The following is a 26,854-nucleotide window of genomic DNA, read 5'->3' on the forward strand; positions in this document are numbered from 1 at the left end:
CAATATGATACAATACAATACAATACAATACAATACAATACAATACAATACAATACAATACAATACAATACAATACAATACAATACAATACAATACAATACAATACAATACAATACAATACAATTAATATCACTGCTCCAAAAAGGCAAACCGTCATTTTTGAAGCAAACAAGGAAACAAGAAAGAAAATATCAATATTTTATCTATTTCTTTTTAAATTGGCTCATGAATTCATTTTCTAATAAAACTGGCATTAAAGCGTATGAATAACCACTGGGAGGATTAGGATCAAAGGCTCCAATTGTTACGATGGGTGGAATCTCTTGATCAAAATCACTTTCCACAACTTTATTCAAGGAATGTCTCAAGGTAATTTCATGGTTAAGTACAGGAATACGAGTGTTATAAAACTTCTCGAATTTAAACAGCCTCGATTCATTTGGCAATTCTACCTCGTTTGACAACAGTTCCTCCGCAGGTGATCTAGAAGTCGTGCTATATGACGTCACGCCTTCAGAATCCTCCATTGCAACATCATTATTGTGGTATTCGCATTTCACATCATCAGCATCAGAAATATTCCTTGACAATATCTGAAAACTATGTTCTTCTAATATCGCGTTTTTATGTTTCTGTCCTTTTCCTAACGTGTTGGTGTTACTGAGGTTCTTTTGGCCTAAAACTAGATGGCAATCAAGACCAGATCGTTTCACCCTTTTGTTGTCTTCTGTTCTTTTCTTATCACAACATACTGCAAGGCATTTCTTTTTCATACGATGAGTTTTTTCTTTATCCAACCTGCTATCTACTTCTGAATCAGTTTGATTTCCTTTAAAGGCTACAGCTTTCCTAAACGAAGATTTCTTCTCTAGCAGCTTCAAAGACCTCAACGCATTCTGGCTTTCCAAGACACATTCTGCTCCCTTTGAAGACATGTCTCGCTGAAGTTTATCCTTCAAAGTTATATTTGTGACGTCATTAGAATCCAATTCATTTGAAGTGCTGCTTTTTGCCATAAACGTTGCACCAAAAACTAAAGGCTCTGCTGCCAAGTTCTCTCCTAATTTTCCAGTCTTGTCATTTTTATGCAACCGTTGTATATCATCTCCTTCCTTTGAAGAAATGTGATTTTGTAAACAAAATATTGGTTCTTGTTTTGATGTGTAATCCTGAATCTTCGTAAAACCAGCCTTTGTATTCTGCACATCTCCTCCGAACACACATTGATGAACTGGATCTACAACACACAAAATAACTTGTTTAGCCTTTCGATGCTTGAAAACACCGAAAGATCCAGGATTTCCAAAACTCTTTGCTTTTCCGCTGAAGGTAAAGGAAGAGCAATGCTGAGAATTGGGAGTGAGAAAGGATTAGGTATATCAAGCAAAAATATTTAGATATGGAGCAACGTTGTGACCATAAGTTTATCATAGTTAGAAATATCTGAAGCCTTCACTGCAAAATGGACGATCAATTGAAGATGGCTGTGATGACGATGATGTTGATGATCAAGGGCGTAGCTAGCGGGGGAGGGGTTAATATATGTGAAAACCCCAATTCTTCATGGGTTAGTCGGAAAATCTTTATTTCTTCCACAAAAATCCTTAGTTTGTAGGTAAAATTGTCTATCGGTTGGTGAAGTAGCACTTAAGTTTTACTTCATCTATGTCTTCGTTGGTAAAGTTAAGTATCGATGACCCTACACCCCCTCCCCCCCCCCCCCTGGTCTGGAAGGTCAAGCAACGCCACTGATTAGGACGGTAAAAATTAAAACAATTATGACGAGGACAAGTACATCACTTCAATAACCCATCTCGTTTGGGGCATTTAACAACATTTTTGCGTATGAAACTTCTGAGTTAACTTGACTAGACATCACAGATATAAACTTTGTTCTGGCTATATAAACTGACAGTACGCATTTATTTGGCTATTGCAAGAGATTTGACCGCGAAAATCATTCGGGGCGTAATTTTAGACTCCCGGACACTTTTCACAAAAACGTAAAATGTAAAAATTTGTAACTATGATGAATCTTTGGTGCTAAATTCGAAGCTAGTGCCCAACCTCTACGGGAGCAAAAGGGAGAATGTTTGAATAGTTTTCACATCGAAGCTGCTTAATTGAAGTACAGTATAATCCGGTTATAACGTACTTTAAGGGACCAGCGTATTAAGTACCTTATATCCGAAGTACGTTGTAACGAGGGTAAGTAAAAATTGATTAAAACCAAGCACACCTTTTGCCGGGACCAAGCACACTAGTACGTTATATCCGAAAGTACGTAATAACCGAGTACGCTATAACGGGATTCTACTGTAGTGTAATTTCAAGAAACTTATGACACACACCTGTAAGCTCATTCCTTGATGCAGTCCTTTTCATTACGCTCTTTGCAGCATCCTCATTAGAACAATTAATGCCATGATACAATCTTAAATGCCTTCTGGCTCCTCGCCCAATCACAACTTTCTTCTTACAAAAGGGACAAGCAACACAACGATCTGCCTTACCGATGTGTGTTCTTTTGTGATAGTCTAGATTGAAAGAAGCCCGAAATGTCTTGGAGCAAATCTCACATTGGTATGGGCGTTGGTCGGTGTGAATTTTCAGATGACGCGTCAAGGAATGGTTTTTATCAAAGGATTTTCCGCAGAGATTACATCTAGAGAAACGAAAAGCACAAACCATGGTAAAATGGAACAAATCAAGCATTTAAACATTCAAGTTTATATGACACTACCGATCGCAGAAGGTTTATCCTATATTGTATCACTTCTCAGAAAAGTTTGTAACAGATAGAAATCGTAGCTGGGTAACTTCCTATATCAGGCAGGTTTCAGGTTAGTTCTGAACTGTAAAAGAACTGCACTGTCCGCTTTCTCGATAAATGTTGATTCGCGACACGTTGTTTAACACAAAGGTAAGTGAACCAATTAAACACTAGCTATTCTATTAAGTATAGCTTTTACAGCTGCTTAAAAACTGGAGCACATTTGCTTATGAACGGGAATCTGTCTATATAGGGACTTAAAGTGCAAACGCTTCAAACCAGTACACTTTTCGATTCATATACCCTTCCTAATTGCCAAAATCTTTCCTTACATTGGAACAATTTCGAAAAAACTTTCATTTCATGCAATCAAAAGTTCAAAAAATCATCCAATGCCATGTAAATGGAGTCTTAATCAAAGATAAACTAGGATAGGTGCTAATAATTCTTGTAATTGTGCTAAAAAGTCCACATATATTATCGGAATATCCTAAACAATCTACACAAATACTGTAATGATACTGTTATATTGCTAAATTCCACCAGGTTGCTCTACATTGAAATGGCACCAGCCAAAATAAACCCTCTTTCTGTATCATTATCCAGTTATTCCCATTCCTAAATATAAAACCGATTTCTGGTTTCTCGTGTCCAGTCTTGCATTATAGTTGCAAAAAGTAGCAAAAGAATAACAACCTCAATATACCTTAAAAACAACTAGAAGCCTATAAGTTGACCCAGCTCGAAATCTAAGCTAGCAATGCTGGCATTAAACTGTGTCACAGGAGGCTAGACTCTACCAGAAAGATTTATAACTGTACGCAATAAAAACTCATGAAAATGAAAACTAATTACACATACGTGAATGCTTTTTCTTTCTGTTTGCCTGAATCTTTCTTTTCCTGACTTGATTTCGCACAACTAAGAAGACTTTTGTCAATTTTATTTGGTCCAGTTTCAGGGCTATTCTTCTCACCACTAGTGACGTCACAACCCATTTTTGGCTCTTTCTCTCCATTTAGACGCCCCTTATTTGTACTGGCCACTTCGCAATGCTCATTATACTTCTCACCCTTCGCAGAACCTAGAAATTGAGAAACACGTTTTTATCTTTTTAGATTTACCCTGGATACTTTAATGTCATTTAGGTATAAAAAGTCATTTAATAAAAAAATCAAATTATAAAAACACTTTACTATAGCAAAAGAAGAACTATACAGCTGCCTATGCTACATAATGATCAATTCTAAGAAGACATACCAATCCCTTGCTCCTTTGCGATCTTGTTACCTTCTTGTTGTAAAGATCTAGTAAGGATTTTTCCCTCAGCTTTACTGAAACATTCTCCACTATGGTACAGCTTCAAGTGTCTCTTGATGCCTCTCCCAATGGTAACTTTCTTGTTGCAAAGAGAGCACGGGATGCACCGACTTGATTTATCAATGTGTGTCCTCGTGTGACACTGAAGGTTGAAAGCATTGCGGAAGCACCTTTTGCACACGTGACATTTGTACGGTTTGTTGTTTGCATGCACCTTTTGGTGACGTTGCAATACATGTTTTTGGCGAAAGGACATTCCACATTCACTGCACCTGGATAAGATTGTTGACAAATACGTATTAATCATATCCTTAAATAACTGAAATTAAAACACTTCCAAGAAAAACAGAGTAAAATAATTAAGGACAACTAAGCAAGCATTTGGTACCGTAAAAGTTGAAGAAAGGAAAAGCATTATCCGACATTCCTCAGAATATAATTGTCAAATAATGACTAGAAGGCATGTAGAAATTTTTATCAACATTCTCTGCACATTATCGGGTAAAAAGTACCTGTGTGCCATTTTTTTGCATTTCAATTGTATATTGTAATCATTAAAAAGAGAACAGCCTCCTCGATCTTGTAGGTCTAGAAACACTGTTAAAACAAGTGATTCTGCCATCGGTCAACATCTTTTAGAAAACCCAGATTGTGCAAAACTCTATAATGACGACATGTTTCGGATAATTGGCAGAGCCCGGTCGTCCTTCCATCTAGCAGTTTTGGAGTAGATCTACATAAAAACGAAAAAGCCACCATTGTGTAGACAGTAGGAGTTCGTTTTCTCTCTTGGACTCCATTGGTAATTTTTCTTTAGGTTCGCGGCACTGATTGGTCAACCATACCGGTCTTGTGCTTGCGTTTTTCTGATTGGCCTATTTCGATCCACAACTGGGTATATATTTTCCATCGTGTTCTTTCGGAACCTTATTCTGACGTTCTATGCTCTGAGGAGTGTCAGACGAAAAAGCTTTTAGTATGTCGTAAAATGTTTGCTTTTTTCAAAGCCATTTTCAAATCATTAAAAAGCATAACTCGAAAACTATTGCGAGATTTTTATCAATTGGTTTGCATTTGCAATATTGCCATTACGTTTTAAGAGACGCCTTTTGCATTTGTACCTGTTGGGTATTATTGGGTCAAACAACTATTAAGTGGTATGAAATGTCAATCAGCTGTAAAATACCATTATCATTGTGGATCAAACATTACAAAAAATGCTTTGACAGTATTTGGCATCGCTGTATCACAGAATATGTTAGTTTCTGATTTTTAGATTTTTAGATTCTGATTTTAGAATTTTTAGATCAAAATCACAATTCAATAAAAAACCATGTCGTAAATGTTTGTTACACTACCCTAGAGGTTTTACTACCCTAGAGGTTTTACTAACCTGGAGGTTATAGACAAGATTTTAGTAAAGTGAGCGACAACAACCAAGTCCTGCGAACAACTATTGGAAATGAGAAGTATTGTTTTATTGGACTCTCACATACACACCTCTTTATAAAAGAATAAATTCTATATAATAATTAAGACTCAAAATCGCTGAAATTTAAGAATAATTTAAGAATAATGCAAGGCTCAAGCTTCATAAAGAAACAATTTTTTGTTTATTTGAGTTTTCTGGAAGGCAAAACCAATGCGAGTTTCATACTACCGGTTTTGACATAGACGCATCTGATCTTGACTTTTCGTTATGCGTGAAACTCGGAGTTGCAGCTTAGAATTTTCTTGTCTTATACACCAAATCGCGAACCACTAACGGTGTAGAATGAGAAGATTGCTGTGTTTCTAGTTCAACGTGAGTAGGGAGAAATGTGAAGGTCTAGATATTCCTCAGTGCTAGAAGATGATTAGCCTTTTTAAATGGATGTATCATTTTCAGTTGAGAGCTAGAGTCCTAAGCCTCTTGATGCATCTATTGTGCCAATGAATAGCACCATCATCTTTTTGAAAATGTACCCTACTTAACAAAAGCATCCGAAACTGACACTTATATCAAGAAGAAGTCTTAATCCAAATGTTTGCGGGGATTCGATCAGAAAAATTGGGATTTGGAGGCTGTCAAAGTGTCTACTTTGATTAAAATAATTCTCTGTATCAAAACGTTGGGACATACTTCTTCAAAACTGTGGTTTCGGGGGATGGGAGAAGCAAGAAGAGGAAGCAAGGAAGCAACAAGATTTCTCGTACTAGCAATTGTCACTAGACTGCGAGTAAAAACCGCGTCGGAGAGTATGTCCTTATTTCAACGTGTAGGACGGGGAGTGAATGGCTTTTCCTACTCTGTAGCCCTTTGCAATGGTGTGACACTTGCCTTTCTTGCCTTTCTGAAGCTAATGCGACTGCCTGGAGACAGTCCACGTTAGCAGATTTATCGGGAGCTAGTACCAACTAAGTACCAAAAGTACCATCTATGAACTTCATAGTGATAAATAAGAAAATCAGCTTACTTAAAGGGTCTGACATCCGAGTGCTTCTTTGCGTGTGACGTAAGCTGGCTGGATGTAGGAAACGATTTGCTGCAAGATTGACACACAAAAGGGCGTTCACCCGTGTGTGAGCCACGAATATGCCTCTCAAGAGAAGATTTATGACCAAAGATCTCCGGACAGAAAGAGCATTTCATGGAACAAATACCTGTCAGATCAGAAATCAGGCATGGATATCAGGCATAGGGAGGTAACAGGGACTAAATCATATTAATGTGTTAGATATACAGTCGATATTAGCTCTGCTTCAAGAAACAAACAAATATCAAAACAATGTTCACGTACTAGATCGCAATGAAGTTTACACGAATCAACTATCACGAAGGCAACCTGTTCTTCTTCAATTATTTGATCACCTTTTGGTTCCCTGGAGCTAGCTTAGTCAACGAAAAAAGTCACACAAAGTTGCGTTTCAACACGAGTCGAATTTCAACGCGTTCGATAGAAAATCATGAACTCTTTGGCGCAATAATTTATTTGATAAAATCTAGACCTGTGTTTGTGTGTGTTTGTGTGTGTCTGTTACCTTAACCTTTGTTGAAATTTCGCACTGAGCATTGAGACATTGATACACATTGAGCTGAGAGTCAAAATGGCTGGAAAACATTCCAACTTCTTTAAAAAATCAATACTTTCATTGCTCATTAAATATCAAACAAAAGTGAACTCAGCCCGGGACGACTTATATCAATAGGTCTCGAATATTTTACAAATACAGCCATTATAACATGCTTAAAGACAATAATATCGATAAAGAACACAATACTTACCCTTATGTCTCCGCTGATGCGCTGCTAGGTTCCCGGCAGAAGTGTAATATTTGTCACAGATTCCACATTTGTACATTTTTATGCCTTTTAAAATAAGTAGTCCAATACAGAGCAGGAAAAGTAAAAGGAGAATTGGCATTCACAGAGAACTAAGGGGCAGAAACGAGGTGATTGATATTATAGGAGTACCCTGGTAATTGACATGTACCTCCCTTGTAGGTATATTCGCGTCACAGACCATGACGGAAGGGGAGTTAATAAAGAAATCCCTGGGAATTTTCGACTACTGTTAAACTATCGATCAAAAATATCAGAATTAATTAAACACAATGAGATATTTTGGGTTAACCACAACTATAGCTCAACGATTGATGAAACATTCAGCCATGTAAATTTTGATTATTGCTAAAAACGAGTATATGTTTGCAAAATCTTGAGATGCTTCTTGCTAAACCAAATGTAAAATAGCTTGTCACGGTGCCTTCGTACCTGTATGTCTCCATGTGTGTTGAGACAGTTCTTTTCTTGTCGAGAAGGATTTTATGCACTGCTTGCACTTAAATGTTTTACAACCAAGATGTAATTCTTCTCGATGTTTGGCCAGATCTGTATGACACTCAAAGGTTTCCCCACAATAGCTACAAAGATAGGGCTTGTCATCTGTGTGTCTCCGTTTATGGGACTGTAGTTTGCTGTTAGATTTAAATGGAATCAGGCAAACGTCACAAGAAAATGGAAACTCCATGGGTTCTGTGTCGGCAGCTGCAAGAAAAAGAACAAGGTGAAATGGCGCCGTTTTTTTCGGGTTTGACTCACAATACGAAGTAGTTTTAAAAGAGGTTCATGTTTCAAACAGGTTATTTTGGTATACCAACTTACTTGCCTTGTGTCAATTTCAAACAAAAAAGTCCAGGTCTACACTAGGACAATAACTAGTCGATAAAATATTTTGTTTTTGACATAATAATTAACACAGTGACAAGATTGATAAAAGATAAAAGACCGGGCCTTACTCTTTTTTGATGGCAACTTTTTTCGCTGATGAGAATTACCAAGCTTGGCATGGATATCTATCGTAGTAGTAGATTTAACTTTTGCTTCATCATTGGCCAGCAACAATATGTTGGTTGAGTCTTTTTCTTGGGCATTTTCACATTCATGTTCTATAACTGAGCTTGAATTAACAGCTGCTTCAAGTCGCTCTGCTATTGACACAGGCATTTGTGACAAACCAGTAATCAATGAACCTTCATTGGTAGACAAAACACCTGATTGGCATACATTTGTTGAAGACTCTATCTGTTGGTTCCCAATGCCATTTTGAATTGTATTTGGGAACTGCTGAGACTGCCTGTTAGATTGACTATTAACTGATAGCATTGGCAGTTGAATTTGAGAGGATGTTTTTTGGTGTGGAAACATAAAGCTTGTCGGGAACTGTCCTAAAAAATTCTGTATACTTGCAATTTGCCTTGCATTTATGCCAGAGAGTGGCATGATACTTGTGCCAGGGGTGTATGCTTGTGGCAACAGATCTAAAACAAGGGGCAAAAACAAGAATTGAAAATTTTTAACATCCTTTGTGTACTACGTTAACATGCTCAATTTCATTACAATCTTTTTCAATCTTCTCTGTGTAATGTCATTACAATCTTTTTCAATCTTCTCTGTGTAATTTCATTACAATCTTTTTCAATCTTCTCTGTGTAATTTCATTACAATCTTTTTCAATCTTCTCTGTGTAATTTCATTACAATCTTTTTCAATCTTCTCTGTGTAATTTCATTACAATCTTTTTCAATCTTCTCTGTGTAATTTCATTACAATCTTTTTATTTCAACTTCTGCCCACAAAAAACAAGAAGCTATCAAAGTGATGTAGCAAACCTCTATGAGAGAGATCATCTGTTTCTAATGGGGAAGATTACCAATAAACACTCAAAATTCTCTAAGCTAAAATGCCCAATCAAATTGAGAAACATTATAGGAGAGTTATTCGTTTGGGCAGAGAGGGAAGTGAAACTGCACCTGAAAGTTGCTAGAACATTTGTTTCTAACTGTTAATATGAGGGCTAAGAATGGGGGGGGGGATATAAGTCAAAATTTTGAACAATTTTGAACAAGATTGAAGGCTGCTTATATAGGAGCAAGGAAACAGGGTGAAAATCACTTCAGATTGCATGTTTAAATAGGGGGTAATCAGGGGCGTAGCTTGCAGGGGTGTGGGGGTGTAACACCCCCCCCCACCCTCAATACTTCAAGAATTTGTCTGTAAATCTTCAGTTTGTCTACAAAACCCTTAGTTTCTCCGTAAAATCATCCATCAGTAGGTGAAATAGCATCTAAATTCTTCTCCCTCTATGTCAGTAAAATTTTCTTTTGATAACCCCCCACCCCCTAGTCGGAAAGGTCAAGCACGCCACTGGGGGCAATATGCAAGGCAAAGCATTTTCATTGCACCTCAAAACCAGCATGACTTTCACTCTCGATTGCCAATGCATGGTGTAACTGAAACCCTTTTCTAAAGTGAAAATGTATATGAGGATTCAAATTAAATAATGTTTGTAGGCTTTAATTTAATTTTCAAGTTGAAACAATGATAACCCAATGGCATGCTTGCACAGGGAAATGCAAGGGCCTTTTCTTCCTTGGGTTTAAGAAAATTTCAAAAAAGTTGCAATGCTGCATATAACAATTTTGCAGCATTTGCAGAGGTGCTATAGTGGGTGAATACACTAGGAGTTGAAGCTTCTAAGATTCCCATTACAACATCATTCGTCATTCATCAAAGGGGCTTAACATTTTTGGGAGGTGGGGGGGGGGGGGTTCATTTATCATAATTTGTCAATACCAGCAGAGATTGACAAGTGCTAAATGGGCAAATGGTATCAGCTGCTTGATGACAATAGGATTTTGGAAGCAGCTAAAAATTTTGACTGGCTATCAGAATCTTGTCCTGAAATTACTTCTAAAATATTTTTAAAACATAGAATCATTGGTCAAGCAATAGACATCTTGCAATTATAATTCAAACAAAACTATGTGGCAGTTTAATATTTGCCTGAATGAGAACATCTAGCAAATACAATTCAAACATAACGATGGGGCAGTTTAATATTTGCCTGAATGAGAAGATCTCGCAATTACAATTCAAACATAACGATGGGGCAGTTTAATATTTGCCTGAATGAGAACATCTTGCAATTACAATTCAAACATAACTATGGGGCAGTTTAATATTTGCCTGAATAAAAACATCTTGCAATTATAATTCAAACATAATTATGGAGCAGCTTCATATTTGCCTGAATGACTATAAATAGGAATAGGAAAAGAAGATTGCAAACTATAAAAACCTGTTGTGATAAGATCATATTCTGGTTTATCAAGAACAGCATTATCAGCTGAAATAATTTTGTTGATTGGATCACCCCTTGGTCTGACTCCAAGCAAAGTGGTGCAACCATTGACATTATCTGCATTATACAAAAGACTGAGAAAACCATATGTGATTCCTCTGTGGGTAACAAATGCCACTTGGTTTTCATTGTAGAATGCAATCTAAAAGGGAGAGAAAAAATGAAAATGATATTGAATATACCTTGCATGGAAGAAGAATCTAGAAATATCTAAGACATTTTCATACCATATTCTTGAAACAAAATATATATGGTTTAAGTTCTTATTTTGAATCCCTTTTCCCAAAATCCAGTTTTATTAGTTGAAATGATATTAGTTGAAATGATCCGAATCCTCCTATATTATGTGTCCTTTTCTTAACAATATTTCAAGCCAGCTCTTATTATTTCAGTCAACTCTGAAGGCTTGTTTCAAGCAAGTTTCATTAATTGACTTCCTAACATATAATTTGCGAAATATGGAAAGCTTAATAGCTCTCTCCATCAATAAACGTTACAAGAAGTCTTGGGAGTATTTCTTAGACAGTTACTCTATTATATGTGACAAAGATCTTGAAAACAACTGGGGAATTAAACATGCAAATTCATGCAATTCAGCAAACATATTTACAATTTATCGAATAAATGTTAAACAAAAATATATTAATAAAATATAAAAAGTTAAAGATTGATGGATACAAGATGCTCTATCTATAAAACAATTTGTAGTAAAGTTTGACAACCAATTGGGAATCGATTAATCAGTGCCCTGATATAGTTAATGCTACACCTACCTCGTTTTCTGTAGATATGCTTCCTTCTTCCCTCACACTATGTCCTCCCCAGTTTTGGTATAATGCCATGATAGGTTTTATTCGTATACATGTGTTTTGTGGCACTAAGCCTTCTCCCACATTTCAATCTTGTTGTTGATGTGTATCCTTTTGGAGAAACCTCCTATTGAATCAGAGGCTACAATTCTTAGAACTTCAAAGCAAGGGTGCTATAGATTAAGCAGTGGTGCCGTAGAGGGGAGGCTCAGGGGGACTAGGCCCCCTTGTCAAAATTAGGAGGGAATTGAATGGGCTTGCTCCAATTAATGCTGGATCTAGAATAAAAGGACCGTTCTCAAATAGTCGCCGAGCAAACTTTCTAGTTTTGAATCAACGCGCTGCGTATATCTGAACTTGCGCCGCTATTGGCAATCAAGATTGCCGCCTGAATGAAAAAACATCAAGGTGAAATTGCCGCAAGGTGAAGGTAAAGAGGTGAAGCAAAACAGTATAGGCGTTTCAAACGGGAAAAAAAGATTATTCAACTACTAATTCAGCAATTCATCTTTCAAGAATTAAACAGACTTTTATTTTGTGCAGTCGATCTATAAACGCCCGGTCTAAAATAGATCCGAGTATTGAGTGAAATTTTGGAATAAACTCCCTGGCATCTATTCCACTATATTCGTTTTTTTTACTTTTGCCACAGCTAAAACCACTCCCAGGACCAAAAGCTTGAGCCAAAAAATGGTAGACCACACATAGCACCAATAGAAGGCAAGCAAAAGAATCATTGCAAAAATTAAATCGATGCCAATCAATAACACATTTTAATAATGATACACTTAATTATTTCTTTTAAAATACGACTTTTGTTAAAATAATACTTTCAAAGTTAATCTATTCTAACAACGTTCTGCATGTTTTCTAATGGAATTCGTGAAAATGTAAGACATGCCAAGTTAAGATCGTGGAAAATAATGCAGAATTTGAAACTATGCAATTTGTTGCGTTAATACTGTATTAATTTTTCTTCCAATAAAATATCCCTGCATTATTTTATGCATCACTTTTAACTTTGTTCAAATACTGTTGGGTAGGGGGCGTGGGTGTAGCTCTACCTCTTATAGTAGGGTCATTACTACAATGTGTGGTATGTTATCTTTTAACGAATTTTTGGGCACTGTAATATTTGAATTAGAATTCATGAATGATTTAATTTGCAGAAAAATTATTTAGTATCGCTTTAACAACATCATGAACTATAACCACTTATACATTATTTGCAAAGATAGCTCTTATGAACTTGCTCTTATTGTGCAATTGTTTGTACATTATACGGCACACGATTTTGGTGTATAGAACAAAACGGTTCTGAGGTGCTACTCTGCGTATCACGCATGGCCCGCGCCACTGATCCTAAACTAGAGGAGCCAGCAATGTAAAAAAAGTTAACAGGGCGCGGATGTGAGGTCAGGGCGCGGATGTGAGGTCAGGGCACGGACCTGAGGTCAGGGCGCGAATCTGAGGTCACCAGGCAACTGTTAAAACTGTTATATGACACAAACATGCTCTAATCATCTGGGGTTCCTAATAATGTTGCTTGGGTACTCTGCAGTATAAAACGAGCCCATGCTATGAAAATACTAAGGGCCTTCAAGGGACTACGTCGTAACCTACAACTATGTTATCTACCAATTTTACATAAGAAAATCTTATTAAATAAATAGAAAAAGAAGTCATAAGAAGTTAAACATAAGTAGTGAGTCAGTAATCGTTCGCAGTTAGTTGTAATGTCCTTGTCAGATGTTGCAGCATACTGTCTTGTATAGTATAGGTCAATTTGATCTTTTCTGTTTCTCAAAAAAGGTCCTTTGTATAGACTGGAAGTGAAACATAACTTGGTCATTATGTCTTTCGGTACTTTGTCAAAATCAAAAGACATTTACTTCAAAAAGTAGAAAACATAAAAGCATACGATTCGTCTTTGATTTGTGCATAATTTGTGTAATTTTAACATTATTTTAACAAATATCATTTTCTAACGCTCTGAAAGTCTGAAGTGGCCTAAAAAGAGTTATCATTAAAGCTGTTTTTAACAGGGTCATATCCAATTCTAGGAATTGTAAAGTCATTCCTGAATACCTTCAAACAATGTTCTATTTTGATCAGCTCTTTAAACGTTGCTCGGTTGTGATCATTTTCGCTGACTTTCTGCTTCAAAATAGCTTTCGTTGTTCCAGGACCTAGTCCAACTGAGTAGTTGGGAAGTCCATCAATGTGATAAAATTGTGCCTAAAATGAAGAAAAAGCTGCAAATCTCAATTCTTGTCTTAAAGATGAGAAAGAAATTCCTTAAGTGAACAGGATAATCATTAAAAAGTCGGTCGAAGGAGTAAGCAGGGACGCTGGAGAGGAGGGTGTAGTGATTTGTATATTGTAAAATAGGCCATAATCCTACTCCTTCATCGATCATCCATCACCATCCTAACTCATCCTTAGTCAGCAATTTGATTTGTGTGTAAGTCAAGTCAGTTCAGTTCAGTTAAGATCAGAATTATACAGCAATACACTGTCTCTCTCACTGGCTCCGTGTTCTCTGCACGTTAAATAAGAATCGAAGCGAACACCAACGATGGAAAGTCAAAAGATAGAAGATAGGGACCATAGCAATTCTTGCTAAATAATATCGTTCCTATAAGGGCACGGGAGGTCAACCACCCCTGTTGCCATTTGATAGGGAGACAAGGGGCATCAAAATGCTCTTTTAATAGAAATGCCCTTAAAATCGGCCGTTTGTAATTTTCAAATTCTCACCGTCCGGCCTTACTAATGACGGCATTTCTCAAAACTTTCTTTTGCAAAAGATCAGCCGATTTTCAAGATACTCACAGAAGGTCGAAACAAAATGCCAGTGACGAAAGAATTGTCAGTTGCTGGAAATTATTTTTTAAATGCCCTTTTGCTCAAGCCTGCCCCCTTGCCCCTTGGTCGTTCCGGCATCCCTGGGAGTAAGGGATTCACCTATAACTAAACTTCTGTAAACCATTTGGGAGATAAGATTGTACTCTGGATATGCTAATGGTAAAAATAGGTTCCATGGTTATGAGTAGCTATTTGTATAAGAAATTAAAAGTTAAAAAGGCTAGGTACATTTTAGACAAGGTGGCTCAAGTCTATAATTAAACCATAAAGATTTCGTTAAATTTGTGGCATGACAATTTAGATAGTTCGATACTTCAACTTCCATTATTTAGAACGTCAAAACGAAGATCGAGTCAAACTCAATTGAAAAACAAAACAAAAAAGTCAAACTAAAGATATAAAATTGAATGTAAGGAATATTTGGGGCATACCCCAATACCATAGCATTTCACGTGAGTAAGCATGACGTTAGTAAACAACTAATTTATGAATTGAATCAATAAATAGTGCATGATAGTAAGTCAAAGTACCCATTTTTTATTTTAAATGTCCCTCAAGATTCCGTTTCCCCACTATTAAGATGTCCTGCTCGATAGGTTTAGCATTATAAATACGTACCAATTTCCGCATCCCGGAAACGAGGTCTCGTAGTCCGAATTCGAGTTTCATGAATTTATTCGGAGTGACTGCTGATGTTGCCTTATCGATTGAATTCAGTGGCCTTTTCAAAACAGTCAATTGGGAACGCTGACCCTCTCTGATTTGAATATACTGTACTTTGTTTATATGTTTTTGAAGAGACTCCATTGCTTTCTTAAGATTCTTACCACACTGCAAATAAATTATGTAGTTACAGTTTTTATAAAAAGCAAAACTGACGCGCATTCAATACGTTTCCACTTGCAACAGATATTTTTAAAGGATATACAATGGACTTCAGCTATCACGAGCCCAAATTATTACAAACTTCTCGCTGTTACGAACTTAAAGTCTGGTTCCCTCTCCTAGTAAAACGAAGACCTCTGTACAACAAAATTCCGTTATCAAGACCTTTTCTATTGGTCCCTACATTCTTCTTAAAAGCAGGATAAAATGTAGAATCAAATTCTTCAGATATTAAAGAAACATTAAGAAGTTTGTCTTCCTTAAAAAATCTTTTTTTCTACATTGTCTCCTACCAAGCACTTCAGTACAATGGTTAATCGGAGCCAAGAAATACAATCATCTCGTTTGTTTAGTGCAAAGCTCGGGATCGAGGCTGAGTTTTCACCGCAGTAAAAATTTACGAAACAGAAATGAAAAGTCACGAAACAATGGGATTTAACTCTAACCGTATTTTTTGTAATAACCAACTGCTAGCGCGACATATGGCCTTAAAAGGCTTCAGGTTGGTATTACAATTCGATTCGCAATATTGCCAAAGACCGGGTGAATCTGTATATCAATAGCCCCAAGTTATTAAAAAATCAAAAACTGTTTGTGAGACGAACTGGACATACGGCTTGTACCTTAAGATTCATAAAAAAGCGAGTAACGCACCTTTTCAAAGCAAGCTTTACATAAGGGTAGTAACTGAATTTTGCATCTTAAGCAGTGGTGCAGAGAGGGGGGGCAGGTGGGGCAATTTGCCCCAGGGCCTCGGCCTGAAAGGGGCCCCCAAATTATTCTGAAAATTTTTTTAAAATATCTTTTTTTGAGAAACTGAAAATGCATTCAAAGATATATTTGTTAATATCGAAAATGATGGCAGTAATTTCTTGGGTCCGTACACTGAGTCTTGTTTGAATTTAAGGCCTATCAGCTGTATTTACTGAGTCTGGGGCCCCGAGAAAAGCTGAATAAGCCTCAGATTACATATTGTACGAATTCATATTTTAAGCTGAGTTTCCCTGAGTTTTGCAAAATCGTACTTATTGGTCAAAGGGAGCCCTGATAAAAAATTAGGTAACCCATATAATCTTGTTTTAATCTATGGCCCGTTCAAGTGAGTTATGTTTGCATTTAGACTCGTTGCATAAAGCTATATTATATTTTTGAGGCCCCTTTCAGCAAACTAGCATTAATAAAGAACCGCTTACGTTTAACAATGACTCAAGATAGACTATCGAGCCTCATGGCTCTTTCGATCGAGCACGAACTAGCAAGACAAATTGATTACGACAATATCATTAATCAGTTTGCAACTGAAAAAGCAAGAAAAATTAACTTTTGAAGGACGAAAGAACTGAAAAGCATAGTTCCGTGGGATTTTTTAAATAAAAGTGCGTAGAAAAAAAGTTTGCTTTCATTTTAAATTTTAATATTGCGTGGCTCACCAGAAAAAAACAGTCAGAATTGAAGGAACACATTTTGAAGCCCTCTTTAATCAGCTAAAAGGGTGTGGTCAAAGAGCGTATTTAAATCGCTTACCTTTAGAATTTATGCTTTTTATTACATTTTATGATATTTTAACCATATTCTATAACGTGTGCAAACGTTTGGAAATAATGGGCGTTTCCCATTTGAAAAAGGGCGTGGTCTCGAAAAATTTTTGTATCCGACTCTAGGGCCCTAACCGGGACTTTGCCCCAGGGCCCAGGCCGCCTCTCGGCGGCCCTGATCTTAAGATGTAAGCATTTTTTACAGGATGGCATTGGAGAAAACAAAAGACAAATTTTTTGATGAGGTGGGGTGGGGTGGGGATAGCAATAGCCTAATTGACACTCCTATATGTCTGACATTATACACAGATATACACATGTGTGTTTTGGTGGCTTTGTAATTTTTTACTCCAATCGAAAAAAATTGATATGCATATGCTCTTACCGACTTCCCTGCTCTTTTAAAAAACCAACTCACGCCTCTCTCATGTCTCTACAAAAGAAAATCAGAGTTAACCAATGCATAAAAAGGAATATTTCAGCAACCGAAATGGTGTTTACTTACAAGGGACACTTGGTTTTTGGTCTTGCATAGGCGTGTAGTAGCACTTCTGAAAAGAGCCTATTACCAATATGTTTCATATTGCTAGATACATAAAAACCAGTTCAGGTTTTCTCTAGGCTATAAGCCCCAATTAGAGGCACATTCATGCCACATGGTCCCTTATGCATAATGCCCCCTACTCATTATTAATGTACTTTTATGTATACCCTGTCTATAGGTTTGCAGACAGGGTAAGACAAGGTTGTTATACTTTGGTGTATAACCACCTTATGACATACCTTATGATATATCATATAGTATATTTATAAAACTAACACATATGAATTGATTTATTTGCATAGGTTGTCTAAAGCCTCAAATTCTAACGTTTTGCTAATCAATTTGCAAATAAATCATTTAAAAAATTGTCGTTAATACAAATATAATTTCCTAAAATTATTTTGATATGCACAAAATAAACCTAATTTCAAAGATCAAAACTGAAGAAAGGCAATAATGTTTACAAATTTGCTGGCGAGATCTTCTGTGTATGCAGTTAGGCTTTTTGCATCGCTATCCAACGTTTCAAGCGAGTTCCAGAAATTTGCTGCTTCTATTTGATTGCTAATGATGGCTTTCGATAGTATGAAACAATGTCCAAACAGGAGCACTACAGCAAGTCCTAGGGAAAAATCACAAATTTCAACCACTGAAGAAACTCAAAGCATCGTTTCAGTTTTCCTCACTTTTTTATAATTCTTGACATTGTTTATCTGGTCAGTTTTTTGTTTATTCTAAAGTCATGATAAAGGATAAAGGAAGTCTGAATGTTTAGTAGATTTCTTTATAAAATAATATGTTAATATCACCATCGTGCCAGATGAATAAAAGTAGAAAACCAAGTAGAATTGTCATGTTAGAACAAGAGATATATAGCTTTACTTTTATCCATTAGCTTGTCTGAATATACAATAGATAGTGACAAGACAGAAAAATGGCTAGGCAAAAATCACACCAGATGATTTGCATTGCTTACCCTTCATTTTATTCCTTTTAACAGCTTTCTCTTGTTATCAATCTCTTTCTGGAAAGTGTCTTTGCCACTTGAGATTGCTCTTCTGATTTCTATCATTTTGACTTGTCACGGCGTAATTTATAGCTAAAAGTCTTTGGGAAAACCAGAATGAACTCGCATCGAAAGTGATTACTTCTAGTTAAATTTGTCTGTAATGGTCATACTGAAAGAATTATTTTCTTAATGGTGTTTTCAATGAGCACAATACCTTTATGCTCGCATGAAGTAATACGGAAAGTTGCTTGCAAATCATCCATGAACATTTTTGGATGAAAACAAAGGGATTCTAAGAATTAGAGAACCACACTGAGGCCATCATCAGGGTCTTTATTTACAAAACAATAAGATTTCTCGAAAACAAAAACATTAATTTTACTTTTAGTCAACAAGATGAGGAATCAACCCTTCAGTAAGTCCCTTTTGAGCTATCAGATTCTACAGAGAGGCAACCACGGAGGGGAAAATAGATTTTAGGCAGCAGCTGCTTAGTTTTCGTTCGTAACTGAATCAAACCCTTGCATTACAAAACATCAAAGCAGAGGTTCTACGTTTAGAGAGCGAGCTCTGTCTCTATTGGTACCTTGTCCTGGGCATCTCCAAGAGTTGAATCACTCCCTAAAAATCTCGTACACCTTTCACAAATTACCAAAAAAATATCTTTAAAATCTCTTAATGATTGCCGAAATCTCAAAATATTTAAAATAAATCATGAAATCTAAGAAATCTTATCAAAAACTCAAAATCGTTAAAAAATTTTGAAATCTTAAAAATAAATCTTTAAAAATTTAAAAATAAAAATTTGTTGGCAGTGGCTGAAAAATTATACCAAATCCTGGAATATTCCAAGCTTATTTGAAACGAATTTCTTTGAAACGAGAAAAAGCTTTGCGGTTTATAAATCAATATCACTTAACGTGAGAAAAGCGTTCACATCAAGTACCCCCTGAAGCACCCCTGCCTATGCTCGCCTGCTCAAAAATAGCCAGCCTCGATCTGGCTCTAAAATTTGATGTGACGTCAGAAAATTGATGACGTCATAAAAACATATTTTCAGATTTTTGAATATTGTTCATTACTCCCAAAAAAGCATTAATGTAGAAAATCAGCTGAATCTGTTACAAATTGGCTGAGACATGGCCAGACACAGCGCAGCCATTGGGCTTGCAGGGGCTATAGGCCCCCCCTCCCACTTATTTGCAATAATAGGTTAAAAATTATTAGAAAGTTTACTCTAATGAATTTTAGAAAGTTAACTCTAACGGATCCAAAGTAGTAACAGTTCGTCTTGACTAAGAACCCATTTTTGCTCATTTCCTTGGTGTGTTATCTTGCTAAGTCTCTGAATTTTACTGTTAATTAAAAATAAGTGGAATGAAGCAAGTATTTTCTAAAAGGGACATTTTCCAGCGTTCTAAAGGGCGTAGCCTAAAAGATTCTTGGTCATGCCTTTTTCAGCCCATCCACTTTTGGGATGGTGCGCGGTGCCTGGACATGGCCATATCAGCACAGGTTCTTCCCATCAAACCTAAATAACTTTATGAACCAAGCCAGAATAATAGTAATCCGCTGCAAACTTGAAATCTTTCACTGGCCGTATCGTGGCCAATTTTGAACATAATTTTGCATGTTGAGAGGTATTTGTGCGGCTCTTGATAAAGAAGTTCAAAAAATAGATTTTTGATATCAGCAACAAATCTTCAAACACCAACATAAAAAAATTCTTTTTCCAACATCAAGTTTTGAATCGCCTTAATCAAACTATGACGGTAACCACTTTAAAGCAGCAATTTCATCTTTGCCAGAAATTCGTTCTTGTTTGGTGTACACGTTCCAAAAAATATATTGCATAAAGAACAAACTTTTTGCTGTGCACTGTTCGGTAGCAAACTATCATCTGAAAATCATAGTTATCATAGTCAATTTCCTAAATCACAGAATTTTCATTAAAAAGCCCAAAATCTTTGAGATCTTGCTTTTAACAATGAAATGTTAGATTTTAAAAATCCCAAAATCTTTAAGTTCCCTTGAAATCTCTGTAGACATTCTGAGCCTCTCTAGGTTGACGTTACATCATACTTTTGTTCCTAAATAAATTTGAAAAAGCTGTTTTGTCAAAAATAGCTACTGTGTGTTAGTTTTACTGCTATTTATATATATGACGTAGAGCTACAATCGATAAACTTTGGAAAGTATTCTTCGTATTACTTGTTCTTAACGCAAAATGAGCAATATTATATTGAAACTTCACACGTTAATCAAGAAGAATAAAATATCATCAAAATAATTACATTATTATGTCAGAGATAGTTAAATTTTTTACATTATTAATTGTAGGTTCGAATTACAGGCAGTTTTTATAACAAACAGCATGCAAAAAGAAGACTAAAAATTAAGAAACTGTATTACTGATCATTCTAGCGTTACGTTACGCTAAGCTAGGTTACGTTACGTTGTCTTATGTTATGCTATGCTACGCTACCCTATGTTATGTTATTTTATGTTACGTTATGCTATGTTATGTCATTCTGTGCAATATTATCATGTGTTATGCACTATGTTGTGTTATGCATTATGTTATGCTATGCTATGTTACGTTATGCCATGTTATGTTATGTTATGTTTTGCTATGCTGTGTTACGGTATGCCATGTTATGTTATGTTTTGTTTTGCTATGCTGTGTTACGGTATGCCATATTATGTTATGTTATGTTATGCTATGCTGTGTTACGGTATGCCATGTTATGTTATGTTTTGTTTTGCTATGCTGTGTTACGGTATGCCATGTTATGTTATGTTATGTTATGCTATGCTATGTTACGTTATGCCATGTTATGTTATGTTATGTTTTGCTATGCTGTGTTACGGTATGCCATGTTACGTTATGTTTTGTTTTGCTTTGTTATATTATGTTTTGTTATATTATGCTATGTTATTTTATATTTTTGTGTTGTGTTATATAATTTTAAGTTGATGTAGTTGTTTTATGTTCGTCGATAATTATTGTTATTGTTGCTTTTGTTTCAGTTTTACTTATCTGATCTTAATCACTTTAGTAATTTAGAAAACTTTGAGAAACTCGTATTACTAAATTAAACAAATAAATTTAAAGACTGAAGAATTATTCCGCGTTTAGTTTCTTGAACAACGAGTGTGGTTTTATTTAAAAAGTCAATATACCAACCAGCATTTTCTTGTTTTTGTTCTCAAGTTTGTTTTTTATAAAGCTTTTAAAAATTCTAACCAAGGTGAAAAAAACATTGAAAGTCTGAATATTTTGAAGGTGCGCAGAAGAATTTGTTTTAGTCGTGGCATACAAAAAAACTAACATTGAATAGAGTTCGTAAAGGTGGGGCTAAAAGGGAGTGGGCCTAAGTAAGGCTTTTACGGTATGTTCTTCGCTAACAACTAGAAATCTTAGCAGTGTGGGAAAAAATGGCCGGTGATCAAAAGGCCACTGCGAGGAGATCTGTCCACATTCAAGGGCAAACAGAGTGGCAATGTGTTTATGACATAATTCAAATAGTAGTTTATTTACATATTATTTAATGTCCGCAACGCCCTATTTCCTCGACGCCCCACTTGTTCTTGACGCTCTGGAAACCAGGGTAAAGAGCACTTGAAATCAGGAATTTAGGATCCGCTGGCAGCGCATATATTCAGTAATACACCGCTGACATAAGGAGCATGAATGTCAGATACACAGAGTTCAAATTTAAATTTCCATTCACAGCATCAATTACAAAGTACATGCAAGAAAAGTTTTGCCGTTACGCTAAAAGAAAATAGATAACAGAGATACAAGTAAACAATGTGAAGGTAACAGCGTAGGGCATGCGAAAAAAGTCACAAAAGCAATCTAGTCGCGTGCCTTATTTGTCATGAATTAGTGCATTGAAAAAGGAAAATTGAATCTTAATTATTATTAAAGAAATGTTAGATTGGAATAAAAATTTAGAATGGAATAAAATTAAGCATAATTACTATTTAAAAAGAACAAATAGATCAAGAATTATCAAAAATACAAAACAAAAACAATAAGGCGAAAGTTTTGAAAAATTATGAATAATTGAAATGGCAAAAGTAACGTTTTTATACTTTTGTGAATAACGTTTTCGTTTCAATTTGTTTATATTCAAAAGGCAAATCATTCCAAGTTTTGGAGCCTAGAAAAAATTCTTATTTTCTTTTGTATTAAGTTGGGTCTGACTGAAGTGAAAAATAATTGTTTGTAGAATGTCTGGTATGATAATCTTGAAGGGAAGTATACTTTCCCAAAGTCTATTTGGTCTCCTCCGCAGTTTAGAAATGCCCTTGCAGTAGTTCGAATGCCTTACTAGAAGGGAAGAGGCTTTGGCGAAATGTTTATCAAGTTAATCACAATACCTTTCGTGATGAATATCAAACGCAAACTTACATACTTCGAGTTTGTAAAGCTTATAATTTATTAACGAGTATCAGTGCCGTCGGAACGAAATATATATTGGGAGGTTGCCCATTTTATTGCTTCCCATTAAGGTTACGGTAAACGTTTTCTTGATGAAAACATCATTTTTTCGGGCTTAAAGAGGCTTATTGATCTTAAATCTTCAAGTGACTTGACCCGGATTACACTGTGGTTTACGAGTGTATCTTGCAAGTGCGATCAGTAAAATCCCGTTTTCTCCGGACTCGAAATTCCTCTACATGCAGGTACGAAAAAGCTATTATGTAGCCAAGGAACCAATCGAATGGCTCGAAAATTTGCACACGGCAAGGGCAGACGTTGGGCAAACAAAGTGTCTCAAAATTTTTTTATTTTCTCTGGTCCGTCTTTTATACCCAAATACAGCTGCGGGAGGGTGGAAAAATTATTTGCCAATTTTTGACAGGGTATAGTTTCATAAAGAGGAGGAATTTAAAAAATCTGAGACACTCTTTGGTAGCTTAGGACCTGCACTTCCTGCTGGTCTAAGTCAGATTTTGTTACCTCAAACGCAAGGGTACATAATAGCTTTTGAAGGTGGTACACTTTTTGACCAGTAAATTCGCATGGAAAATAACATTTAACATCATTTGCCAATAATTTTTATCTGGCTAGATACGCCATAATCTTGTGCATCGAATGATATATAGTTTATCCAGATTTCTTGAGCCGTTTGGCCTTTAGGAAGGAAAAACCAATTTTCGTGTTCAAAACGTTTACCGTAACCTTAAGTACACTGCTCCAGCAACCCCCCAACCCCCCCCCCACTTCCGACGGCTTTTAGTTATATTCTTAACTTTATGGTCTTGATTGTGGTGTGTGACGCAAACACATCAGAGGCTACATTTTCTCCATTGCTAAGGTAATAGTGAAGCAGAACTTTGAAACAAAAAATCTGAGAAAAATAGCAATTTGCTATATCAATTTTAAGATTCCAATTTAGACCTTCTCTTCATTCCAGTTATTGAGCTGACATTGTAAATATTCGCTCTTTTGTAACATTATGATTGCCTATCCATTATTCAGTCACATGATTTTTTTTTACAAAAATTTTTCAAATTCTACTGAATTTTGATACAAATTTTTTATAATAAAATAAAATAAAATAAAATAATATAAAGTTTTAAGAATCTTAAGACCCCACAGCTAGAGGGACACAGTATTCTGGTTTCTCAGTTTCTTCATCTTCAACTTGCTGTGGAATTTTGCTTTCCACCATCCTCATATTTTCACCAGCTCCAGGCTGAATTTCACCTTGATTTTCAGCATTCCCGGCTGCTGAAAGTTTCTTTAAGAGTCGCTTGAAGATACCATATCGATATTCCAGGACCCCAACAACTAAAATGGAATTACATCAAGTAAAACCAGTGCCGTCGGAACGAAATTCATATTGAGGGGGGCTGCGTATTGTTTTCCTTCTCATTCAGTACACTGTTTTATAGGAAACATACTACAGGTTGACAATTATTGGGAGGGCCCCAGCCCCCCCCAGCCCCCAGGTTCCGACGGGCCTGCCATCCCCACTCATCCATCAAAAGGGTCACTTATTCTAGCAAAGAGTAGCTAGGGATAGTCTGATGAAATCTAAATTTGGGGGAAGGCGCCAGGGAAGTTCATATTACAAACCCCTTACAAAATATTTGTTATTTAATTTTCTTTCCTTTGAGAAACAAGAGAAGGCATGGCCTCCCTGCCCGTTGCTCCCTCTCTTTATAGTCCAGGAGCTTAGAATATCAACCACTGCTAAAGTCACAAATATGCAAAATGCTTGCAAAAGCTGAATGAAGCAAAGAAAATGCAAGTGTCGTATATGGGTTAGAGAGTTTTGGGACAGTGAGTTCTGGAACGTGGGTTTTGGGACAGCGAGTTTGGGACAAAATGGAGGAATCAAACTCCTTCAAAACGGATTAGACGAAATAAAAACACCGTAACGATTTAATAAATTAGGTGTCTAGCAAAAATAGCAAAAAGCACAACAACAAAAACTTGTATGGAAACGGTCAAGGGGACATGTAAAAATTCAACTACAAATCTTTATGAAAAGAAGCTAAAGCTAAAACCATGTGAATAAAAACAAATAGAATTCAATTTACCGATTAGCAAAATTGCTGAACCAACCGTTCCACCGATTATGGCTCCGAAATCAATGTTCCTGCTTTTGCTGTCTGCTGGAAATTAGAGTATACGGATTCAGTCGCATTAGAAACTGCACAATCAAGGAAAGTGACACTTTACCGGACATCCTCTAGGCCACACTAATAACAAGTAAACTGTATCATCAAGGAATCTGATAGTGGAAATATTTCAACTAAATATCTGAAAGTAACTAAAAGCTGCTTGATTGTTGGAACAGGCATTTAAAACTGCTAGAACATTAGTGCAGTATTATTTTGTAATAATGACGTCAACAGTAACAGACAGAAATCTTGGCTGAGGAAAGTGTATAGCTCTGGTGATGCGTGATTCTGTACAAGGTCAGTGTGAGGTGCGAATCTGCATTGGGGATTCGATCAAAAGTTACAAATGTTTCATTACTTACCAATACTGCTATTTGTACCAGGAAGTGAGTGTTTATTTACGCAGCACTGATCTTTGCAACCTGGGAACCCAATGTCGCAGTATTCCTTGCAATCCCACAGTTGACCGTCGTAAAGGAATTTCTTCCCGACAGTTTTGCATCCAGGTCTTCCTTCTGTGCATGACACCATTATGGCCGCGATGATGACAAATGTCAGGACGGCCATTTTGATTTGTTACTGAATGGTTCTTTGTCAACTAAACATTGAAGTACTTCCAACGGCAGTTTGTGGGCACAGCCTAACATCAACTTCAATTAATTTAGAAAAAAGGAGAAAATTGATAACTTTTGCTCGTTTATTTTTTTTACTGCGCAGTCACCGACACAAAACTGGTTACTGTACTGTAGTCGAAGCTAGAGGCTAAAGCATAAATGCCTCTCTGACTTTCTGAATAGGCGTCACATCTGATTGGTTGTGAAAGGAATCGCCACAGCGGGTGCCTAGCGCAGAAAGGACGAGAAAAATCTATCCGGGAAAAACCCTTTGACCCTAAATGCGAATTCCTCGAAAATGAGCGAAATGCGAAAAAGTTCGCGCGAAATACGTCATAGGCGTGCGCAATGAACTTTTGCTGGGATTTCTCGTGAAGAATTTATCTGGGAAAAAAAGGTAAAATCAGTTAAAAGTATAAGGCTTTCCTCACTGGAGATTGGCCTTACCTTTAAAGTGGATCATTGAGTATGAGAAAAATGGACTTCTGCACATGACAAATTATGAGGAAGCATACAGGTAGATCTTGGGGGGGGGGGCTGGTGCGCCTCAAACCAGTCAGTTGCCTCAGGCCCCGAACTAAGAGTGAGAGGGCCCCAAAAAGTTACAGCAAAGTTCCTAAAAGTAACAGCAATAACATCCACAATTTTAATGATGTCATCACAGGCCCATCTTTCTTTTTGCCATGAGCGTAGTCAAGACGTTTCTATCACCTTCCCCGCCGCAACTATTGAAAGTAGCTAGGGAAAGGACTTGTTACTCTAAATAAGTTGGGGACAATGCTGCAAGTTAATCATACAAATCTTATCAAGCCCAGGCAGGGAAAGGAAACAAGTGCCCCTTGAATGTTGTGGGTGGGACATTAGCTTTGATTAAGCAGAAAACAAATTGAGTTGCAGCTGGGCAACCCCATAATCCCACAAGGGACATTTCGGGGGTTCGTTTGTAAACAGGTGGTAGTGACTATTCCTTTTCTCCTTTTCTTACTTTTCCTCCACGGAAATTCATAATGGGGGATTGGAGGCTGCACATTATATATTTTCATTCAGTACACTGTTATAAAGGAATTAAACTAAAGTTTAACAATTAATGGGGGCTCCTGGACTCAGAGAGCGTGCGTAATATTGGCTTCGTTCCATGCGCACGCTCTTTGAATCTAGGAAGGATGTCG

General features: G+C 36.5%; 3 protein-coding genes across 5 annotated transcripts; all 3 read right to left on the reverse strand.

Annotated features, from left to right (window-relative positions):
* On the reverse strand, window positions 1-11,772 carry LOC135693154 (uncharacterized). The gene is made up of 10 exons (XM_065211543.2): window positions 11,550-11,772; window positions 10,714-10,918; window positions 8,372-8,893; window positions 7,848-8,120; window positions 7,359-7,442; window positions 6,550-6,736; window positions 4,034-4,365; window positions 3,635-3,857; window positions 2,352-2,665; window positions 1-1,237 (listed from the first exon to the last, which is right to left on the reverse strand). Exons 1-10 carry the CDS (start codon window positions 11,616-11,618, stop codon window positions 204-206), a joined length of 3,243 nt encoding a protein of 1,080 aa, XP_065067615.2. The 5' UTR covers window positions 11,619-11,772; the 3' UTR covers window positions 1-203.
* Window positions 11,773-12,837: 1,065 nt separating this feature from the next.
* LOC148958937 (uncharacterized) lies at window positions 12,838-19,288 on the reverse strand. Of its 2 annotated transcripts, XM_089111171.1 has the most exons (6): window positions 18,394-19,288; window positions 17,882-18,039; window positions 17,259-17,306; window positions 15,072-15,284; window positions 13,674-13,823; window positions 12,838-13,411 (listed from the first exon to the last, which is right to left on the reverse strand). In XM_089111171.1, exons 1-6 carry the CDS (start codon window positions 18,398-18,400, stop codon window positions 13,367-13,369), a joined length of 621 nt encoding a protein of 206 aa, XP_088967297.1. In that variant the 5' UTR covers window positions 18,401-19,288; the 3' UTR covers window positions 12,838-13,366. The 2 variants fall into 2 exon arrangements, with proteins under 2 accessions (XP_088967297.1, XP_088967296.1); XM_089111170.1 differs by having other exon boundaries at window positions 12,846-13,823; window positions 18,394-19,285.
* Window positions 19,289-23,799: 4,511 nt separating this feature from the next.
* On the reverse strand, window positions 23,800-25,819 carry LOC148958938 (uncharacterized). 2 transcript variants are annotated; one of them, XM_089111174.1, is made up of 3 exons: window positions 25,434-25,819; window positions 24,988-25,059; window positions 23,800-24,232 (listed from the first exon to the last, which is right to left on the reverse strand). In XM_089111174.1, the coding sequence occupies exons 1-3, from the start codon at window positions 25,636-25,638 to the stop codon at window positions 24,027-24,029; spliced, it is 483 nt and encodes a 160-aa protein (XP_088967300.1). In that variant the 5' UTR covers window positions 25,639-25,819; the 3' UTR covers window positions 23,800-24,026. The 2 variants fall into 2 exon arrangements, with proteins under 2 accessions (XP_088967300.1, XP_088967299.1); XM_089111173.1 differs by having other exon boundaries at window positions 24,988-25,062; window positions 25,434-25,813.
* Window positions 25,820-26,854: the final 1,035 nt, after the last annotated feature.

Source organism: Rhopilema esculentum, chromosome 11, assembly GCF_057945365.1.
Source record: "Rhopilema esculentum isolate cy_ngs chromosome 11, ASM5794536v1, whole genome shotgun sequence".
Taxonomy (NCBI): Eukaryota; Metazoa; Cnidaria; class Scyphozoa; order Rhizostomeae; family Rhizostomatidae; genus Rhopilema; species Rhopilema esculentum.